General features: G+C 38.9%; 1 protein-coding gene and 1 pseudogene across 1 annotated transcript; one reads left to right on the plus strand and one right to left on the minus strand.

The window, feature by feature from the left end:
* Positions 1-223: 223 nt before the first annotated feature.
* Positions 224-1,384, minus strand: LOC101559864 (annotated as a pseudogene).
* A 14,886-nt stretch (positions 1,385-16,270) lies between these two features.
* On the plus strand, positions 16,271-17,214 carry Arl14 (ADP ribosylation factor like GTPase 14). Its single transcript, XM_004639854.2, has one exon. It carries the CDS (start codon positions 16,390-16,392, stop codon positions 16,963-16,965), a length of 576 nt encoding a protein of 191 aa, XP_004639911.1. The 5' UTR covers positions 16,271-16,389; the 3' UTR covers positions 16,966-17,214.
* The last annotated feature ends 2,496 nt before the right edge of the window (positions 17,215-19,710 follow it).

The raw sequence follows: 19,710 nt of genomic DNA on the forward strand, positions 1-19,710 counted from the left end.
AAATAAATTTTTAAAAAATCTAAAAGAAATAGATAAAAGTATAAATCTCCTTTATACCAAGCCTCTCTTAGAAGTAACCGCACTTACCAAATGTGTGTGTCTTTCTAAGTTTTTTTGTATGTATTAATATACATGTATCTGTAGAAATAGTTTATTTTTCTGTGGGGTGAAGATTAACAAAGATAGTACTATATCAACTGTATTATTTTTAGAATATTTTTCTTTAATGTCTCTTTAGCAAGCTCTCCACATTAAGTACATGGGCATTGATTATTATTATTATTTTAGAGTTACATGATAATTTATGGAGCCTCTCCCTGACTTTGTGGTCTCCAGGTGACTTTTTCCACTTGTGGAGCTTGTTTGCCAGTGCCAGGAGGATGGCTGGGGAGTGGTGCAGTGTACTGCTGGAAGAGGCTCATGAGGTGATTGCAGCCATCTTCCTCATGTCGCGGAAACAGAGCCGGCACATTCAGCTCCTCCTACAGTGCCTTCACCCCGGCTACCTTCTTGGTGTCCTTCAGCCCATATTTCTCCTGCAAGATCTGGCACTGCTCTGGATGTCTCACTGTAGAAACTGAGCCACCAGCTAGCTGCATTTCTTGTTGTGGATGTTGGTGCCAATCTTTCCCGTCACACGGGGGTCCCCAAATAGGTCAAAGAAATCATCCTGTGTCTGAAAGAACTCATCCTTCCCCATCAGGATCCTCCTGGCATTGCTGTGCTCCTTTTCCCCATCAATGCTGTCCATGTACATAGCAGCAGAACAGGCAGGTAGAAGGAGTGGAAAGCTGTCTTGTACTTGACAACAGGTTTGTACCTCTTTTCAGAGTATCTGCTGAGATCCTCAAGGTCCTGGGGAGCTGTGATGACATTCAGAGTCTGCCCAACCTCTGATAGGCAGTCTGTAGGAAGAGCTCAAGCAGGTTCGGGTAGGAGTGCTGCTCCCGGCAGTGGAACTTCAGCAGACAGTAGCTATAGGCTTCCAGGAGAGCATCATTGACAGCATCCAAACCTATCCCTGGCTTCCGACACCAGAAAACCTGTCCTCTCCATATAAGGGATGAGTCCGTTATATCATCTGTCATCAGGAAGAAAGCTTGCAGTAGTTCCACACACCAGCCCACAGTTAGTGCCCACTGCACGCTGTCTGTGTCCTGTTTCCTGGCTCCACGAGCTCCCGGAATGCTACCAGCATCGTCAAACCCTGGTTGTATTTGCCTCCGATGGCCTTGTACTCTAGTACTTCCTTGAGCCGAGCAATGGCATCTCCTATTTCTGGGTGCCCTGTGTCATCTTCAGTCAGCACCCTGACAATATGCTGGATGATATTCTGCATTTCTTGAGCATAGACATTGCATTTTGGCTCTCCATTCATCCTGAGAGAGGAGCCAAGTGTTCTGTTCTGGATGCTGTTCCTTTATGGTGATTTATTATTTTTATCCACTGTGTTGCATGATTTTGGAATATTTTTTATCTTACTTCCTTTTGTTTTGCTTTTTTTTGAGACAGGGTTTCACTATGTAGGTCAGGCTGGCCCTGAACTCCTTACATAGCTACAGCTGGCCCCAAACTCATAGCAATCCTCCTGTCTCAGCCTCCTGATCTTATTTCTTATGTCAGCTAGACTAAGTTAGTTTGTACAAAAAGACAAACTAATATCTTGATAGTTTGTAACAGAAAGCCATTTATTTTCATGCTTATACTACTTATTCATCATGAGTACTATTTATCTATTATGGGCTCATTAAAAATTGTGTTGCAATCTCTTACTCTGGGGCCTAGGCTGATGGAACAGCCACTTCCACCAACACTACTGGTCACTGTGGCGGAGGGGACAGGTGCTCTGAAGGGTTTTGTATCAGTACAGTAATGAAATATTTGGCAAGAAGTGTACTCATTGACCAGAACCAGTTGGGTAGCTGTGGTGAACCACAAGGAAGTAGGCAAACCGTACAGCCCCACGGTGCCTAGAGAGGGAGCAAACCAGATCTGTTTGGCGAGTAGTATTGATAGCTTCCTCATTCTTGGTCTGATGGTTTGATGCTTTTATCTTTCTGCTTCCTTAGGTTTAGACTTCTAATTTCTCCACAGCTTTTTAAAATACAGTCTGGTTTCCAAGTGTACAATAAAAATTTCTAACACTATTGACTTGAAAGTACCCTATTTATTAGGAATTGTACTTGGGCCTGGCATGGTGGCACTTGCCTGTAATGCTGGCACTGGGCAGGATGAGGTGGGAGAACTGTGATGAGTTGGAAGCCAGCCTAACCTGTGTAGTGAAGGGCTAACCTGAACTACATAACCCTGTCTCAAAGAAAACGAATACAAAAACAAAAACTCTCGAAAGACTATGTCAGTGGGCTACACAAATTAGAAGTTTTATTTGTCTCTAAATCCAAAGGGGCAGGTGAGGAATCTGAAAGCAGGCAGTGTGGAGAGGGTGCCCCTCTAGTGCATCACCGCTTAGCCGTCCTCTGTATGTAGCCACTTCTCCATACCAAGGGGAGTTGCAGATACGGGCATTGCTGTTATCGGCAAATATCATTTTGTGTGTAATTGTGTATTTGTACACTTGCTTCCCTGGGATTTCTGTGAATATTTTTATGCAAAAGTATTTAGTAAAGGCCTGGTATACCTCTCTCTCTCTCTCTCTCTCTCTCTCTCCCCTATTTTTTCATGGTTGTTTTGGTTCTTTTGTCTATTTTCTATGGTATGTTAGATTTTCATCATTTTGCCAAGTTTTATTAAAGAACTGACATTTTAGCTATAGTCTTTTTCCTTAAAGACCTCTTGTCTCTTTTCTCAGTAGAGGATACCACCATCCTCCCAGTTGTTTAGTTAGACAGATGGACAGACAGACAAACAAAACCAATCAAATACCCTGGGAAGTTTCTCAAGGCTCTCAATATAACTCACTCATATATGTTACTCCTCTGCTGCTCCCAAATTATATCTTGAACCTGGCTACTGCTGACTTCCTTCTTCCTCTGCCCTAGTCCATGTTACTCCTAAGGTGCTTCAAGTGTCTTCTAACTAGTGTCCCTGCTTCCTCCTTTCCAAATCTTCTTAGAACATGCCCACTCACAACACAGCAACAAAATGGTCCCCAAATGATGTCACACCCCTGCTTACAACTACCCAATGGAATCCAGAATAAAATTCAAGCAGCACACCGTAGCCAACAATCTTTATACAGTTAATGCTCTATCTTGTTTTTTCCAATTTTCTTCCTTTTCCACTAGGTTCCAACCATGCACCCCTCCTCCTCTTCTGTCCTTTACAAGGCCAAGAGCAGTGCCAATTTAGGGACTTCACTATTGCTTCTTATAATCCAAGTTTCAATCCACGTGTCACCTCTTCAAAGAGGCTTTCTCTGATCACCCTAGTTAAAATAAGAATCCTTCCCCAATCTCTTCTTGTGAGATCCATCAGTGGTCGCTTCTTCACAGCACTTGTGATTATTTGAAATTACCTTTTTTAAATTTTGGTATGTATTTTTCTCCTCATTCTTGCATGCATTAGAATATAAACTCGAGGTCAGGAGCACCATCTGTGGTGCTGTCCATCGAATCTTTAAAGCTGAGTAACTGACTTATAAGTAAATATTTCATAAATATTTCTTACCAACAATTTCTCATTAGGACTGAATTTAATTTACAGATTAAGAGTGAACTGATAGTTTTATTTTCTAAATTTGATTTATTTATTTATTTATGGAACCAGGGATTGAACTCAGACCCTTGCACTTGCTAGGGAAGTGCTTATTCCACTGAGCCATCTCCCCGCCCTAAGGATTTTTTTTTTCCTGCTCCAAATGCCTTCAGGGCAGGTTTGGCTGGCTTGAGTTGTGGGGATCGAACCACAGCAACCTGAGCCTGACTGCTTTGTTGAAGCAGCCACTTAAAGAAATGAGCTAAGGGGCAGGCCCCTCAACTGATAATTTTACAATACTATATTTCTTCTTGTATTCAGTTACTTTTTAAAACCAGAAATAAAGATTTGTTATTTTCTTCATACAGGTCATATGCATATATTATAAAGTTCATTCTTAGATATTTTAGAGACTATTTCTAGATATTCTACAGTTTTTTGTAAAACTGGGCCATTTTAACTTTTTTACAATTTAATAAGTAGTTTTCTTGATGAATGTAGTCATGAGAGTTGTTTAGTGGTATTTAAGTTATGGTTTTCCTGATTGGTCTGTAGTCTTCAGTAAGTGTAAGAAGTTATTGTATGAAGCATCTGTCAAACTAGTAAGACTGAGTTGTTGCATCCATCATTTTCAGGATTGTTGATCACCTGGGCATATTTACCCCAAATAACCTTGCCCCCTTGTGCCACAAGGCCCAACTCACTCATGTTCACCTCAATCACTGTCCCTTTGGTACTAACAACTAAAATTGTATACAGCGGTGATGAAGGATACTTTTTCATACCAAGTTTTGGAGGAAAAGGTGGCTTTCAGTTCAGGATGTGTTACATGGGCTTTCTTAAAACATAAGCTCATTAGCCTAATTAATCTTTCCTATTTAGGTGGTTTTCTTGTAAAGCCATCTCCAACAAAGCAGACTTTAGGAACCATCCTCTTCCATGTCTTCTTTTTTCTCTTTCCAGTTCAAATAACTTAATACTTCCCTTTCTCCTTGGGCACAAACTTTGGGCAGAGGAACATCCCATTTTCCCACCTTTTCATTTCGTTTTTGTTTCATCATGTTGGAAAGTACTTTTGCACGACAGTGTCCTTACTCCTTGTGGAGTCTTTTCATCGTTCTTTTGTTTGGTATTTCTCTTTTCATGCATCTTGATAGTTTTCTTAATTTGTATTTTCTCCACAGGCACTGTTTGTGGTAGAGTTCAGCCTTCAGGCCAATTATTATTATTTTTTTTGCCTTCTTTGAATATTCATGAGCCTCTCAACTTTCCTTCTTTCTCTTTTTGTCATAGTAATCTAAGCGGTACCCATAGTGCTTACAGTGTAATTCAGTATATTCATTCTGTGGCATGAAGACAGCTGCAGAGCCACCGCAGGCGGCCTCAGGTGTACAAAGAAAAGTCCTAATTTTGTGGTTTCCCAGACACACAAGTTGCTTCCCTATATGTAGTTTTTAATCACTATTAGGATGGGATCTTTCTCCATTACTTTTGGCTAAGAGGTAAGGCTACTTATATGTGTATGTTGATCTTGTGACTGGCTACAATGTACATTGTCATTCTATTTTCTGGCTAGAGAATCACATCTCTGATCTGAGATTCTCTTATGATTTTTGTATATTTTAGGGATCCCTAAATATTGTTTAAGTTGATATTTAATAGCATTTTATGCTAAAATTTGACTCTCGTGATGTTGTGAGATGAGAGGATAAATCTCTCTTCTTAGTGAAAACTGTGTCTATTATTTTAATAGACAGTGTCAGATACTGAGTTATAAGGAGCCTATAATGATGGGATTCTGGGGGAATATTTGTATGCAAGTTGGAATGAAAACCATTCATAAACCTCTGAGGAAATGCAAGGTACTGATAACCTCAGCTGGGGGGAAGCTTGGTTAGGTCATCGAATTAGCTAACGTTGGACAATTAGCTTCTACACACTACTCCAGAAAAGGAGGCGCTCCTCCAACCAGAGATGTGACCATGTAGATGTAAGACTCTCTTTAGCATGTGGCACATGACTGTAGCCCCCACACTCAAGATACCAAGGCAAGAGGACTGCCACAAGTTTAAGGCCAGCCTGAATTACATAGCAAGAGCCTGTCTTACAAAAGAAAACAAACAGTCTCCAAATACCAAAAGCACAACACAACACAAAACAATAATAAAAAACCTTTTGGAATCCTTTCTGCTTAAATTCCTAGGGCAGCAGCTCTTTATGGCAAGAATATTCTCATGGCAGAGCTGCAGCTCCAGGAAGGGCCCCATCAATCTGGGCTCTCTGACAAAGGTCCACGGAATTTTGGGGAATAGTAAGTTACCCTTTGCTCCTTGTTAGTGTGACCCTGGGCGTCAGCCTCCAGCACCTTCCCTACCTTCCTGGGAAGGCTCCTTGCACTGAGGATAGAGTCACCTTCTTCCAGTAGGCTCTCTTAGAAGCCTGTGTTCCTCCCTTCCCCAGTACCCGTTGTTGGGCTTGGCACATGGCAGTTAATAAGCATGTGCCTAATTGCTGGGATGATGGTATTTTCTAAATGAATAAATTTTAATTCTTCCATGGAATTAAAAATATAAAAGTTTCAAAGCTGAATTTGAAAGATACAATACTTCTGTGAATTTTAGTTCTTCCTTATAAATTTTTATATTTCATATATATGTATGTATATATATACATATACATATATATATATGTATATATATATACACATTTTTTTCTTCTGTATTTTAGGGAAGGGTCTACAGGGTGTTCAGGGTCTCACTACTAGATCGGACCAGTAGTGATTCTCTTGTTTACAGCCTCCCAAGTGAGGGGATTACAGGTATGCACTACCACGCTCAGTCTCAATTGCTATCTCAGTGTGCCCTGGGGGCGGGGCTGGCACAGCAGGCCTGGGGATTGAACCCCTGGCCCCTGTGTCTGCTTGCAGAGGCTTTAATTCTCTGAGCTATTTTGCCGACCCTTTCTTTTAGGCAGGGTCTCACTAAATTGCCCAGGCTGGCTTTGGCTTTGAGCCTCAGCTTCCTGTATAGCTGGGATTGCAGGTTTGCACCACTGTGCTCAGTTTATAAATGTTTTCATGTATAGTATTTGTTTTATTTTTGACTTGATAAGCATTTGATAAAGGGTTACTATACTGAAAATTCATAGAATCCATAACAGGTGATAATGAAAAGCCCATACTCAACAATCAAGAATTTTTTAATGATTAACAGGGTTTATCCTGAAGACTAGAGTCTGAGGGTTAGGGATGCTAGGTTTGGAAAGTGTATGGCCAGTGTGAGTCAAAGTACCTATCTTGGGAAGAGAATGGCACGGGAGCTTCATTATCACAGCTGGGATTAACAGTAATGACTGGAATTTATAAAAAATGTAGTGTAAGCCAGGTATGGAGGTGTACACTCTTAATCTCAGCACTAGGGAGGCTGAAGCAGGAGAATTGCCAGTTTAAGGCCAGCTTGGGCCACAAAGTAAATTCAAGGCACTTGAACCACACATTGAGATCTTCTTCTGTTCTGGTTGTCAAATTTAGGATGCAACGGCAGAGAGCTTCCCTAGCATGCACAAGGTCTTGGATTTGATCCCCAGCACAGAAAAAAAAATTAGGATATAATGCTATGATTGGATTCATAGATAGGATGAGTCATTTGGATCTGAGAAAGGAGGACTGATGCTATGTAAGTACTTCTCTTAGATCAGGAATGGAACTAGTTTTATTTTCTAAAAAGGATCAAGTAGCCTCAACCAAGAGGATAAATTAGAGTCTGAAACTACATTGTCTACGTCTGATACCAGAAACTGAAGCAAACCTGGTACGATGTGCCCTCTTATGCTCACAGCAGATATGGCTAACTGAGCAGAGTCCTCTTTCCTGTGTGCCAGGATAAATTTAGACTCCCTCTCAGAACAGTTGTTGACAATAAATCTGATCTGGCCAGCAAATATAAACCTACCTGCTATCCCTCTGACCAATGATAGCTACCATGCGTCATGTGGTTGGCTACGTTACATGTCAGTATTCCTTAACATCCCCGAGATGCAGATATTATTATTACCCAATTTACAGATGAAGAAATTAAGATGAGAGTTGAAGTAACTCTCCCAGATTCATATAGAAAGAAAATAACTAAGTTATAATTGAAAGCCAGGACCAAGTAAACTTGTAAGATTGAATGCTTGAAGACTACTGCTGGGTTTAATAGTAAGGACTGGGACTTATAAAAAAAATATAGTCTAAGCCAGGTGTGACGGTGCCCACTTGTAATCTCAGTACTCGGGAGGCTGAAGCAGGAGCATTGCCAGTGTTTAAGACCAGCCTGGGCCACAAAATAACTTCAGTGCTGCTTGAGCTACACATTGAGATCTTGTTACACTCTGGTTATAAAAACAGAATACAATAAAACTAATTATAAGACTACTTTATCTCTAGGGGATTTGTCTTTACGCTGAAATTTCTCATGCTTTAGCTATGTCTAGCTATCCACTTGAACCATGTGCTCAGGTTGTATTACTTGAGATAAGAGGGTTACCAATGGAGCTGTGGGTGATGGCAGGCACCTGTGATCCCAGTTATTGGAGCCTGAGGCAGGAGGACTGCCGTGAGTTCAAGGCCAGACTGGGCTACAGTGAATTGAAGGCCAGCCTGAGCTATGTGGTAAGACTCTTGTCTTCACTGTGGCTTAAGGGCTTGACAGGCAAGTGCAAGGTCCTGAGTTCAATCCCCTGTCCAAATTTAAAAAAAAAAAAAGGAAAAAAAAAAAAAGAAAAAGAAAAAAAAAAGTGGGCCATCAGTGGATAATAAAAGAGCAACAACAGAGTCTTTGGTGAAAATATTATCTCCTACGACCCTTTGATGATATTCCTGGAAAGAAGTGTGAGCTCCTGGGCAATAGGACAGGGCCTGAGGAAGCTTTGAGGCTACCTTGACTACTGAGTGGACTGACTTATTGTGTCACCCTCATTTTAACTGCAATGACATATCCTTTTCTCTTGTCCTACCCTTTACTTATCTTTGCCTATTCAAAATTTATCTTTAAAATTTCTTATTAAAAACCTCATCTGTGTATACTAGCACCTGGGAAATCATTTACACAAGTATTTAACTTAGTCATATATTTTGTCATACCCTTTTATCAATGTGGAGATTAAATCATGTTAATCTTTTAATGGTCATTAGTTTTACTTTCATGTTAATGAGAAGGAATTATACTTTTAAGAATAATAAAAAAGACACAACAAAAGAATAATAATTTTGTTGTTCATATATGTTCTAGCCTTCACCCACCCATAATTACTTTTAACAAATTTAATTAAAATACATCAAAATGAGAAAAGATTAACTTTCAATTATGATCATATTAAGTACCATTTAATTTCAAGATGGAACTTTCAACTCAGATGGCTCTCAGTTGGCATCTTGATGCTCTGTAACCCTGTTGAAAATTTGGGCAGAACTGCTTACTTATATAATTAGTCAGTGCAAACATCCAAGAGAAAGTTGACACTATTTCCTTCCAGAGTCTTGTTGTTTGGGGCTGGGGACAGAAACAAAAACAAGTTGTGGAAAGGAACTTTTTTTTAAACCAAACATTAAGATTTATTGTAAAGTGACATAATAATTAAATACAATAATTAAAATATATATCTTAATGCTTATATTACACATATATGTTTAATTCAGTACAGTGAGGACAGATTTTCAATAAATACTATCAAATCAATTCACCAAAATGCATATATACACATACTTATATATGTGTATATATGTACATATTGGACAAACTGAAGAGGCATTTCAAATGTCTATTAATACATGAATTGATAAACAATAACAAAAATGTACTATATTCATGCTGTGGGATATTATTTGGAATTAAAAGAGGAAGGAAATTCTGATACATTCTATATAGAGATGCACATGCTAAGATAAGTAAGTCATACACAGAACAAAAATATTGTATGATTATACCTGGAAGGGTTATGTGGGCTAAACATTTTGATAGAGTGTGGAAAGGAACTTGATTGCTCTCAAAAAAGGTTTTATTGTTGGCTAAGTTTCTAAAAAATCACAAAGTAAAAACCAAACCAGCTGGGGAGATAGCTCAGTGACATAAGCACCTGTCTGGCAAGCACAAGGTCCCAAGTTCATCACTGGTACCAGAAACAAACAAACAGACAAACAAACCCCAAAACTCAATGTGTTAAGTGGAAAATATGTTTAGGCCATAATGTAGAATAATTCAATACTTTGGAAGATAATAGTAGTTTTTCCTGATTACTATTGAGTTAACATAATAAGAAGAAAAAGGGAAAGGGATATTGAAATGGGGAAGGAAAAAGGAGAAAGACCAAGTGACAGGACAGGAGAGTGAAAAGAGAAGGAAAAGACCCTGACCTTAACTAATTCTCCCTCTGTTGTGCATTCTCCTTGGAGGCAGCAAGGTTGGAACAACTCTACTAACTCCATCTTATTATCGTTTGTACCCTCTTACCCTCTGATTTTTTGTCCTCCAGGAAGACAAGAAGGGAGCATGTCAGTCAGTGGACATATCTGAGAAGTAGCTGCACCCTGAAGCCTGCTTGAGCTTCCTCTCGTGACGCTAGGTGAGTCTCGTGCCCTGTGCGTGGGTAGCCGTGCATATCGCTTCCTCAGGTCACTCCTGTTCACACCTCTTTTCTGGCACACTCATTATTGGTGCTCTTTTCACTTACAAAGTGTCCTGGTCTTGGGTGGATGGGTGATGTGAGCACACCACGGGGTGCCACCTTTGCCTGAGGCAGACCTGCAGCCAGCTCCGCTTTTTCTCCTCTGCCATCCTACTCCCCAACTCCAGCACTATGGAGCCATTTCTAGTTTCCTGGACACAGCTTTCTATTTTACCCTTTTTTAATTACTTCTATGCTTCCTTAAAGTCCTGCTACCTTATTTACAACAATAGTTATGTCAAATTGTGTCTTTCATTGGACTCTTGGTTCCTTGAAAATGGAGGCTGTTTTGATTATATCCACATTGGCAGTATCTTGCATTAGAGACTGACTATTGTCTCATATTGTTCAATTTGTTTGATAAATAAAGTATGGAAATGATATATGTACATAAGCAAAAACAAAGACTGACAATTCATAATTACATTAGGTTTAAAATTTTTAGATGTCTATATAATATTTCCTTTCTAAAACAGGAAGACTATGTATAGAGTATTTTAAAAAGATTTGAAAAAGTTTTGACCCTGTTACTTTTTAAATAGTCAATCACACATGCCATGTTGGCCCTGTCCCTGGGTGTGCTGAGCCAGCCCTGCAGACCGGGTGGTTATGGTGGCATGCACCTATAATCCCAGCACTGGAGAGGCTGGAAGCAGGAGGATCACTACAAGTCGGAGCTGCATAGTGAGACCCTGTACCAAATATCTAAACAAAAGTCAATCATTCAAAACAGAATGCTGCTTTTTTTTTTCATTGTTGAATTCCTATTATTTTATTTAATGAATTTCAGTATCATTTCTAATATTTTTTCACTATTATTCTCTTAACATTTTTTTCATAATTTTATTGATAAACAAATAGCAATGAGACAGTTTCAAATCAAATCGCTAGGACAGTTTCAATAATTAACATACTGCATACATTCTTCTTAGTGGTTAATTGCTGTACAAGATGCGGACTTGAGATCCTATTTACAAACACCATTAGAACAAATCATTCTATTTATTAAGAGAATGCAACTATATATCTATCCTAACCACTTTGAATACACAGAATGCTGCTTTTAGCATATACTCAATAAAAGTTGAATGAAGAATCACAGATTTATAGTGCATTACATGAGAGATGGGCAGCTATGAGGAATGGAGACATGTACAAACCATCTGTTATTTTTTCACTGCCATTAAAGGGAGCCAGTTAGATGAACGGTGTGGTCAGGCTGCACAGCCCAGTCCTTAGGGTCTGCTGCTGCTGGCTAGGCAGACGCTCAGAAGATACTGAGAGCTTCACATAGAGCCAGGCCAAAGCTGTCTGAGTCATCGGTCCTTAAATAAATTTCCCATTTTTACTTGGACAAAGGGATGCAACTGTGCTCGCCGAGTTCCAGGCAGCCTTCAGACTACCCTTCTGTATTGTCTCCCTGTTCATTTTAATCTTAGTGGTGTGTGGATAAAAATGTTGATGTATTGGGGAAGGAATCTAACACACAGTGATTTATTCTCCCAAGTGAATACCGTGTGCCTGGGGTAACAGGAAAATTATTTTTTATCTGGAAAGGGTTAAAGTCACAGTTATTTTAAAACTAGTAACAAATATATTGATTGATTATTGTAGTGCTGAAAATGAACCCACGATAAGGAAAGTGTTCTGCCACTGAACTACATCTCCAGCCCTACAGGTATTTTTAAATGTGATTAGAGGAAGGAGAAATGTGTATCAACCATGTGCCAGGTTCTGTGAATAAATGCTTTCCACATTTATTTTAATTACCACAACATTCCTTTTAAAATCATTACTTGATGTTTAGTGAGTACAAGCAGCCAGACTTGAATTAAGGCCCAGTGGTTTACCCATGTGAGAGAAGAAAAGCACTCTACTTTGAGGGATGTGGGTGAAAGTGTTGATTCCTTCTGGAGGGCCTGGCCTTTGGCAGAAATTCAAAGACTGCAGCATACTCTTCTTCATGGCATCAAAGTACCTCAGTTCAGACAGTGACTTTTTCTAGACCATAGTATGTTTCCAAAAATGGTATATAAAATTTGAGGTATGAAATTTTTGCATGCAAAATAATGGGACATGAAAAATTAAGCTTGGCCTTGGGGGTTATATGAATATTTTAAATTTGTGATATTTTGACCTGTACATTTATAGTTTTGTATTTTTCTATGTGTACATTTTTGGATGAATGTTTCAAAAAGTTTACTTTTGGAAAAAGATGAAACAAAAAACAGGATGGTCTATGTTCTAAGACTGCATAAGTTGAACAAGTTATATAACCACATCCTGATTTTTTTCCTTATTAGTGAAAAATAAAGGTAATGGACAAAGTCTTTCATGAGGAAAGTTTTTGAATTTTCATTTGGTTGGTACAGTGTATAGTTGAACTTCAATTTAGGACTTTTCACCTCCCTTCTCCATGGTAAGACAAACGTTTCTTCCTTTCATTCCTGTATTTTATAACAAATTTCCTGTGGCACTACAGATCCTGCTAGCAACGTTCTCACAGTCCTACCTTTATTTGCATAATCCTAGAATGATTTACAGAAAACAAACATCTTGTCTTCCTTCAGGTTTGGCAAGGACAAGTGAATCTATAAATGTTTTGGGGCAGTAGGAAAGGGTGTTGAAAAATTTGTAGTCTCTCATGAAAATCCACATTGAGAAAAAAATAGTTTCACTCCCTTTATAGAAGAGAAATTCTACTCTTGCTCCTATTTAATTTTTTCTTGTCATTTGTGACATGAACATATTTTGAAGAGTCTGGGTCTGTTGTACAGTATCCTACCATCTAGATTATCTGATGGCACTATTTTCTCACAGTAGTTACATGTTTATAAAAAAAACTACATGTACATAAATATCATTTTTTTGTATCCATCCCATGTCTTTCCCTGTTTGAGACTCTGCTCACACAGACCATCTCTTTAACGAATGCCCTTTCCCCACTGGATCTCTACATCCATGGTTCAACCTTCTTCTAGATTTTCCTAATGTACTCCATCCTGAAATAATCTATGAATATCCAAATACTTTAGTTTGGGGCTGGGGAGATGGCTCAGTAGAATAAGCGCTTGCCTGGAAGTGAAAGGGCCTGAGTTCAATCCCCGGTTCCATCAAACAAACAAACAAAAAACCAAATACTTTAGTTTGCCTTTTCTCATAGCATGAATAATTAAAATATCTCATATTGTTTTTACTTGTGTAGATACATTTTATGTATTCGCCAATGAAGTCACCTAAAGGCTGGTCTAATTTATGTGTGTGATATGGCAACCTGCCCATGGTGGTTTGTACATATATTTGACGCACAGGTGGATGCATGAATGAATGGTACTTCTGGTTTCTGAGATACAGTGAATTGGTTAAGAATTTAAGATGGAGGGAGGAAGAAATGGAAAGGAGATAAAAATAATTAGTATGGGTTACATACATGTACCAACTCCCCATGATGAATGCATGCAATCTTTATGTACACAAACGTCTGCTAACAAAAACTTACAAAGGATACAAAGAATTTAATTTTTAGAAGTTTACATAATTTATCATAAGTGCATTTTCAGCACTCCAAATAGTCTACTTACTTAAAAAAAAAATTTAGTTGAGCATAGTGAGACACACCTATAATTCTATCAAGAAGGCTGAGGTAGGAGAATTACAAGTTCAAGGCTAGCCTGTTGCAATTCAGTGAAATCCTATCTCAAAACAAAATATAAAGAAGATTGAGGATGAAGCTCAGTGATAGAAAAGCCAACTCAGTTCAATCCTCAGTACCCAAAATAAATACTTTTAATAAAAATACAACATACATAATATTCCTTGACAGCTCTTCTTAAAATAGTTAAGCATTAAAGGAAGCCTTTTACAATTCAGATATTGAGACTTCTGAGTTGATTCTTTATATCTCTTAACTTTTCTCTCGTATTTTGTATCTTCTACTTTCTGAAGAATTCCTTCAATATTGTCTTCCAACCTAACATAGATTTTTAAAACATTTAAAATTTTGTGGTTTTAGTTTTCAAGGTCAGGTTTTTGTTTTCTCGGTGGTCTTTTAAATAGCATCCTGTTTCTTGTTTTATGGATATAATATCTTCTCAAATCTCTATAAAAACTTAATGACAGTGTTTAGTGTAAATTTTAATTAGAATTTAATGAAAATGTTGCTTTTTCTGGCACACCACCTTTGTTTAAGCTTTGCTGAAGAGTTCTGACTTTTGTCTTGTCTGTCTGTCTGTCTGTCTGTCTGTCTGTCTGTCTCTCTCTCTCTCTCTCTCTTTCTCTGTCTCTCTCAGCAGGTTATGACTTAAAATACAACCTTTGTGCATTAGAAAATAGTATTAGAGCTCTGCATAAGACATTTGCCACTTGCTAGGTTGGCTTTGGGTAATTCAGTGCTGATTTATACATTATGCTGTCGAAACTCAAACCTGTCAAAACAGTTATTTTTCTAAAATTAATTTTTTTAGAAAAGAATTCTTAGCTGGGCATGGCAGTGGCACATGTCTGTTATCCCAGCACTCTGGGAGGCAGAAGCAGGAAGACTGTAAATTTGTGCCAAACCTCTTGATTTTAGGGAGTTAGCCAGCTTCAAAAGAAAAAAAAAAAAAGTCAGGCATGGTGGTATGCACTTGTAATTCCAGCATTTGGGAGGCTGAAGCAGGAAGATCACTGTGAATTCAAGGCCAGCCTGGGCTACAAAGTGAGCTCAATGCCAGCCTGAATAGTGAGACACTTTCTTCACAAACTTAACAAAAGCTGGGGATGCAGCTCAGTGTGTAGGCACTGAGATCAACTCCCAGTACTGCAAAAACATAAGCACAAACAAATAAGCATATATCTCTTCAGTTTTTTGCCTGGGTGGGCACTCAGCAGGTAGGTATATTATGTGTATAGGTACTTCCTGTTCCTTATTGAGACAGTTTTCCCTTCTGTTTTTAGCACTTGCACCCCTTCTCTCACCCACTGTTGCACCTCTTGTCTATCTCCAGTGTGTCCACTTTACCCAAGTCTCAGCTTTATCCTACATTAGGTATGACCCATCTATTTCCATTTTCCAGAATTTTGTTGCAGTCTCTCATCCTCTGTTTGACTCTTGCTTTTCTTGCTATGGGCTTACATGCTCTCTCTATTCCTTTGCCATCATTTGGTAAAGTCCTGGTGATGCTGAATAATTTGTAGACTTTCATGAAAATCAACATTGAGAAAAAAATAGTTTCATTCCTTTTACAGAAAAGAAATTCTACTCCTGCTCCTTTTAAAAATTCCCCTCTCTATAATCAAAGTTCATTTTTCGCACAACTCAGCTATTGTTGTCTTTCTTCAGGCTGCCTGCATAATTCACAAGTTTCTGCTTTAAATTTTCCCCTACAAATTTGATTCTGTGAATAAATGCTCGGCTTAGGTGATTCAAAAAGTGATGCTCTGATTGTGAGAAGAAGGTTCAGTTAAGCGTGGGTGGTTTCAAGTTTCCTACTGAGTAATATGGGCAAAGGGAAAGTCCGGAAGATACTGCAGAGGGAGTGGGAGATAAGCTCTCTTTACAGTATAAGCAGCCTGGTTACTTATTTACAGTTGGGAGAAAATAAATATTCAATAACTTTCTACAAAAAGTCTAAAACTACTTAAGTTGAAATGAAACCTGTTTTCATTCTGCTGTGAGGCGTATTCCTGGTAGATGTGAGGCTTTGACTTTCTCCCCAGTTTTAGCATGTAGAAGCAAATAAAGTTGCACCCTCAGTCAGACAGGCCCCTCCTAATCCTACTCACTCACAAAGAATGTCCCCTTTGAGCCATTATGACATTGGCTGGTTATATCACAGATTTCTCAGGATTGGCTGGGACTGCAAATAAAATATTGTTTGCCTATAATCAAGTTGATAAGCTACAATATAAGTGTACACAGGCTCCTGCTCAGGCTGTCCTCCAGCATGCCGCATTTGCTTTCTTCTATTTTCCCTAATATTTCCATGCAAGATCCAGAAAGGATACATTGTCTCTAGCCAGAAGCAAAGATCTTCATAGAACAGAAAGACTAAAATGGGTCTGCTGAGCTCTAAAACCCTGAAGGCCAAGCAAGCCCACATTCTTCTTCTGGGACTTGACTCTGCTGGGAAGTCTACTCTCCTTTATAAATTAAAGCTTGCCAAGGATGTCACAACCATTCCGACAATAGGTTTCAATGTGGAGATGATCCAGCTGGAAAGCAGTTTCTCACTCACAGTGTGGGATGTTGGAGGACAAGAAAAAATGAGAACCGTTTGGAGCTATTACTGTGAGAATACTGACGGGCTGGTGTACGTTGTGGATAGTACAGACCAACAGCGACTGGAAACCTCCCGGAAAGAATTTAAGCATATTTTGCAGAATGAACATATTAAAAATGTGCCTGTTGTCATATTGGCTAACAAACAAGATGTGCCTGGAGCGCTGACAGCTGAGGACATCACCAGAATGTTTAAAGTAAAGAAGCTCTGCAGTGACCGGAACTGGTACGTGCAGCCCTGCTGTGCCATCACAGGCGACGGACTGATTGAAGCATTCAGGAAACTAACAGGGTTTGTGAAAAGCCGCATGAAATCGAGAGATACTTTTGCATTCATCAAGCAGAAATGAGGCTGTGGAAAGGTCCAAGCTTTAAAAGAGATGCTCATGACAGTACGGTAACTGTTTTCCATGACAAATGAGAAAAGCAAGTACCTGAGTTGGTAAACTTTTTTCAGATCTTGTTTCTCCTAATTTCAGCTAAACAAATCTAGAAAATACCTAGATTTTAGCTGAGCGCTTTCAAAACCCTGTCGTAATGATCACTAAGAAGGTTTTATTATATTTGCAAAATTTTAACATGTTGGATGATCCAGAATAGTAATATTTGTAACAAATAAATGATTACTTTATTAATTTTATATGACTACTAAAGTTTAAATAAGCTGTTTGCTAATAGTCTGAATTCTTTTGAATTGTTTCCAGCTACTACAGGTATTGGATTTCTACTGTGCTCCTAGGCAATAGCTGTGTTGTGTGAAAAATGAACTTTGGTTATAGAGAGGGAAAAACTTTGATGCTAATATTTTGTAAATCTTAATTCCCTAAACAAAGACATCCCCTCCCCATCTATTCCCAGGATGTAGAAACGACCCAGACTTCAACAATGTACTTCAGGCTAATTGCCCAGAGGCTGTGGCAAGCAGAATTATGTTAAGTTCTGGGAATCAGTACTTTGGAATGAAGGGGAGCAGACTTCCTAGCTGAGTCAAATACCAGAAGAAGAATACAGGCTAGCTTGGTTTTCAGGGTTTTAGAGCTTGGGGCTCAGCTCGAGACTGCAGCTCTGACACCTGGTTCAGTGGAATTCAACTTGATAGTCTTTCATAGGGATACGTGTAGCTCATCTTACTGATTAAACTGGAAGCAAACCTAGACTTTGCTCACTGACATTGCTCGCAGTCCACAAGGGAAAGCAGCACAAAGCTGGTAGCTACAGTAGAACAGTAAGTGTTGCTTGTTGCAGGAGAGATTCTTTGACCAGGAACCAGGAAGTGCTTCCTATGCTGGAGATGGTGCCTAGGATGGTTCCTAACTCCCAGAAACTCCTTTAAGGTACAGGTTAGTCACTTAAAGTTCTTATCTCCACAAGACTCTCCAGAGGCACTGTGACCAGAGGACAAGAAGAGCAAAAAACTTGAAGATTGAATTGGAATTCCCATGAGGCTCAGAACTTCTAGGGAGTGCCTGGCACTAACACACTCTTCCTACCCCACCTCCAACAAGGTTCAGGTGAGCCTCTACAGCAGTCCCTTGGGCCCTAAATCTTAAGCTCACGGAGGAAAATGAAGGTACAATAAGTTAGCGGTGCTGTCTTAGATTCCCTTCATGGTTTCCTTTTGTGTCCTTAGCATGATTTGTTCAGCAAAGATCTAGTGCTTCCTTCCTGCTATATGGCAGGAATCAAATGATAAGGTAGATGTACATGTAACAGTTATCATTGGTTACCTGTGTACACTGAGCACTGGGCTAAATGCATTCATACATCTTCTCATTTAATGTTCACAAATACCCTGACATAGGCGTTCTCATCTCAGTTTTACAGCTATGATCTTGAGACTAAACAATGTTAATTTACAACCACAGGAAAACTACTTTTTATTTGAACTGAGGAGTGCCAGAAGCAAGATGCAAACTTAGGTGTCTGACTACAAGGTCTGTGCTTTTAACTGTCATAATACTGTTTGAGTCTTGCTATGTAGTTAAGACTACCCTTGAACTCACTATGTAGCATACTAATTACTAATTTATTTTTATAGAAAATGTTTAAATAGAGAATGCCAGTCAGGCATGGTGGTACGTGCCTGTAATTCCAGCACTCAGGCATAGGCATAGTGTAGGCTGGCCTCAAACTTGAAGGGTTTCTCCTGGCTCAGCTTCTCAGTCTCCCAAGTGCTGGAATTACAGGCAAGTGCCACCATGTCCAGCAGTACTGTTTCATAGACAAGCCACGATCTCTGTCTTCATTGAGCTTCCAACACACAAATAATAGATCCAGGGCTGGAGATATTGCTCAGTGATAAAAAATTTCACCTAACATGTTTCAGACCCTGGGGTTTGATCTTCAGCACTGCCAAAAAAGAAAAAACAGTCTATGCCAACATAGATTACTTTCATAATAACAAGGTTCTTAAGAAAAAATAGGCTAGACTAAATTAACTGCAGTAACAGATACAAGAAACATCATAGCAAAAAGAGATTCTGATTTTGGGAAGATCTGTGGGTAGCGGAGGCAGTGTTCAATGTTCATAGAGTTTTTAAGTTTAACAAAATAATTACAATATCAAATATACATGTTCCCTTATAATTTATTTTTTTAAATTGAATTCTCCTATAATCTTCAAATTATGCATTACTATTTATTTTCCTAGGAAATGTTTAAATAGAAAATGTCACTCAGGTGTAGCATTATATGCCTGTAATCCCAGCACTCAGGAGGCTGAGGCAGGATGATTGTTGCAGGTTTGAGACCAGCCTGGGCTACAAAGTGAGCTCAAAGCTAGCCTGAACTGCATAGAAAGAAAGATCCTGTCTCAAAAAGACAAAGAAAAAAAAAGGTCTTTTAGTGTTCCTGAGTTTTTGGTAATTTGTGTTTTTGGGCCCTTGTCACCCAGTTCTAAAATGTAAAATTCAAAGAAAACAGGCTGGAAAAATTTTGAAAATCCTGGATGTCCTGTTATGTGTGGTAGGCAGACACATTATTAATGTTGAATAAAATTTATAAAGCTCACACTGGCCACCTTCTTCTTCTTCTTCTTCTTCTTCTTCTTCTTCTTCTTCTTCTTCTTCTTCTTCTTCTTCTTCTTCTTCTTCTTC

This window comes from Octodon degus, unplaced genomic scaffold, assembly GCF_000260255.1.
Source record: "Octodon degus isolate 3935 unplaced genomic scaffold, OctDeg1.0 scaffold00115, whole genome shotgun sequence".
Lineage (NCBI taxonomy): Eukaryota > Metazoa > Chordata > Mammalia > Rodentia > Octodontidae > Octodon > Octodon degus.

What these genes read in the sequence shown, in the direction of transcription:
- Arl14 (XM_004639854.2), top strand. Translation starts at nt 16,390, where the DNA reads ATGGGTCTGCTGAGCTCTAAAACCCTGAAGGCCAAGCAAGCCCACATT.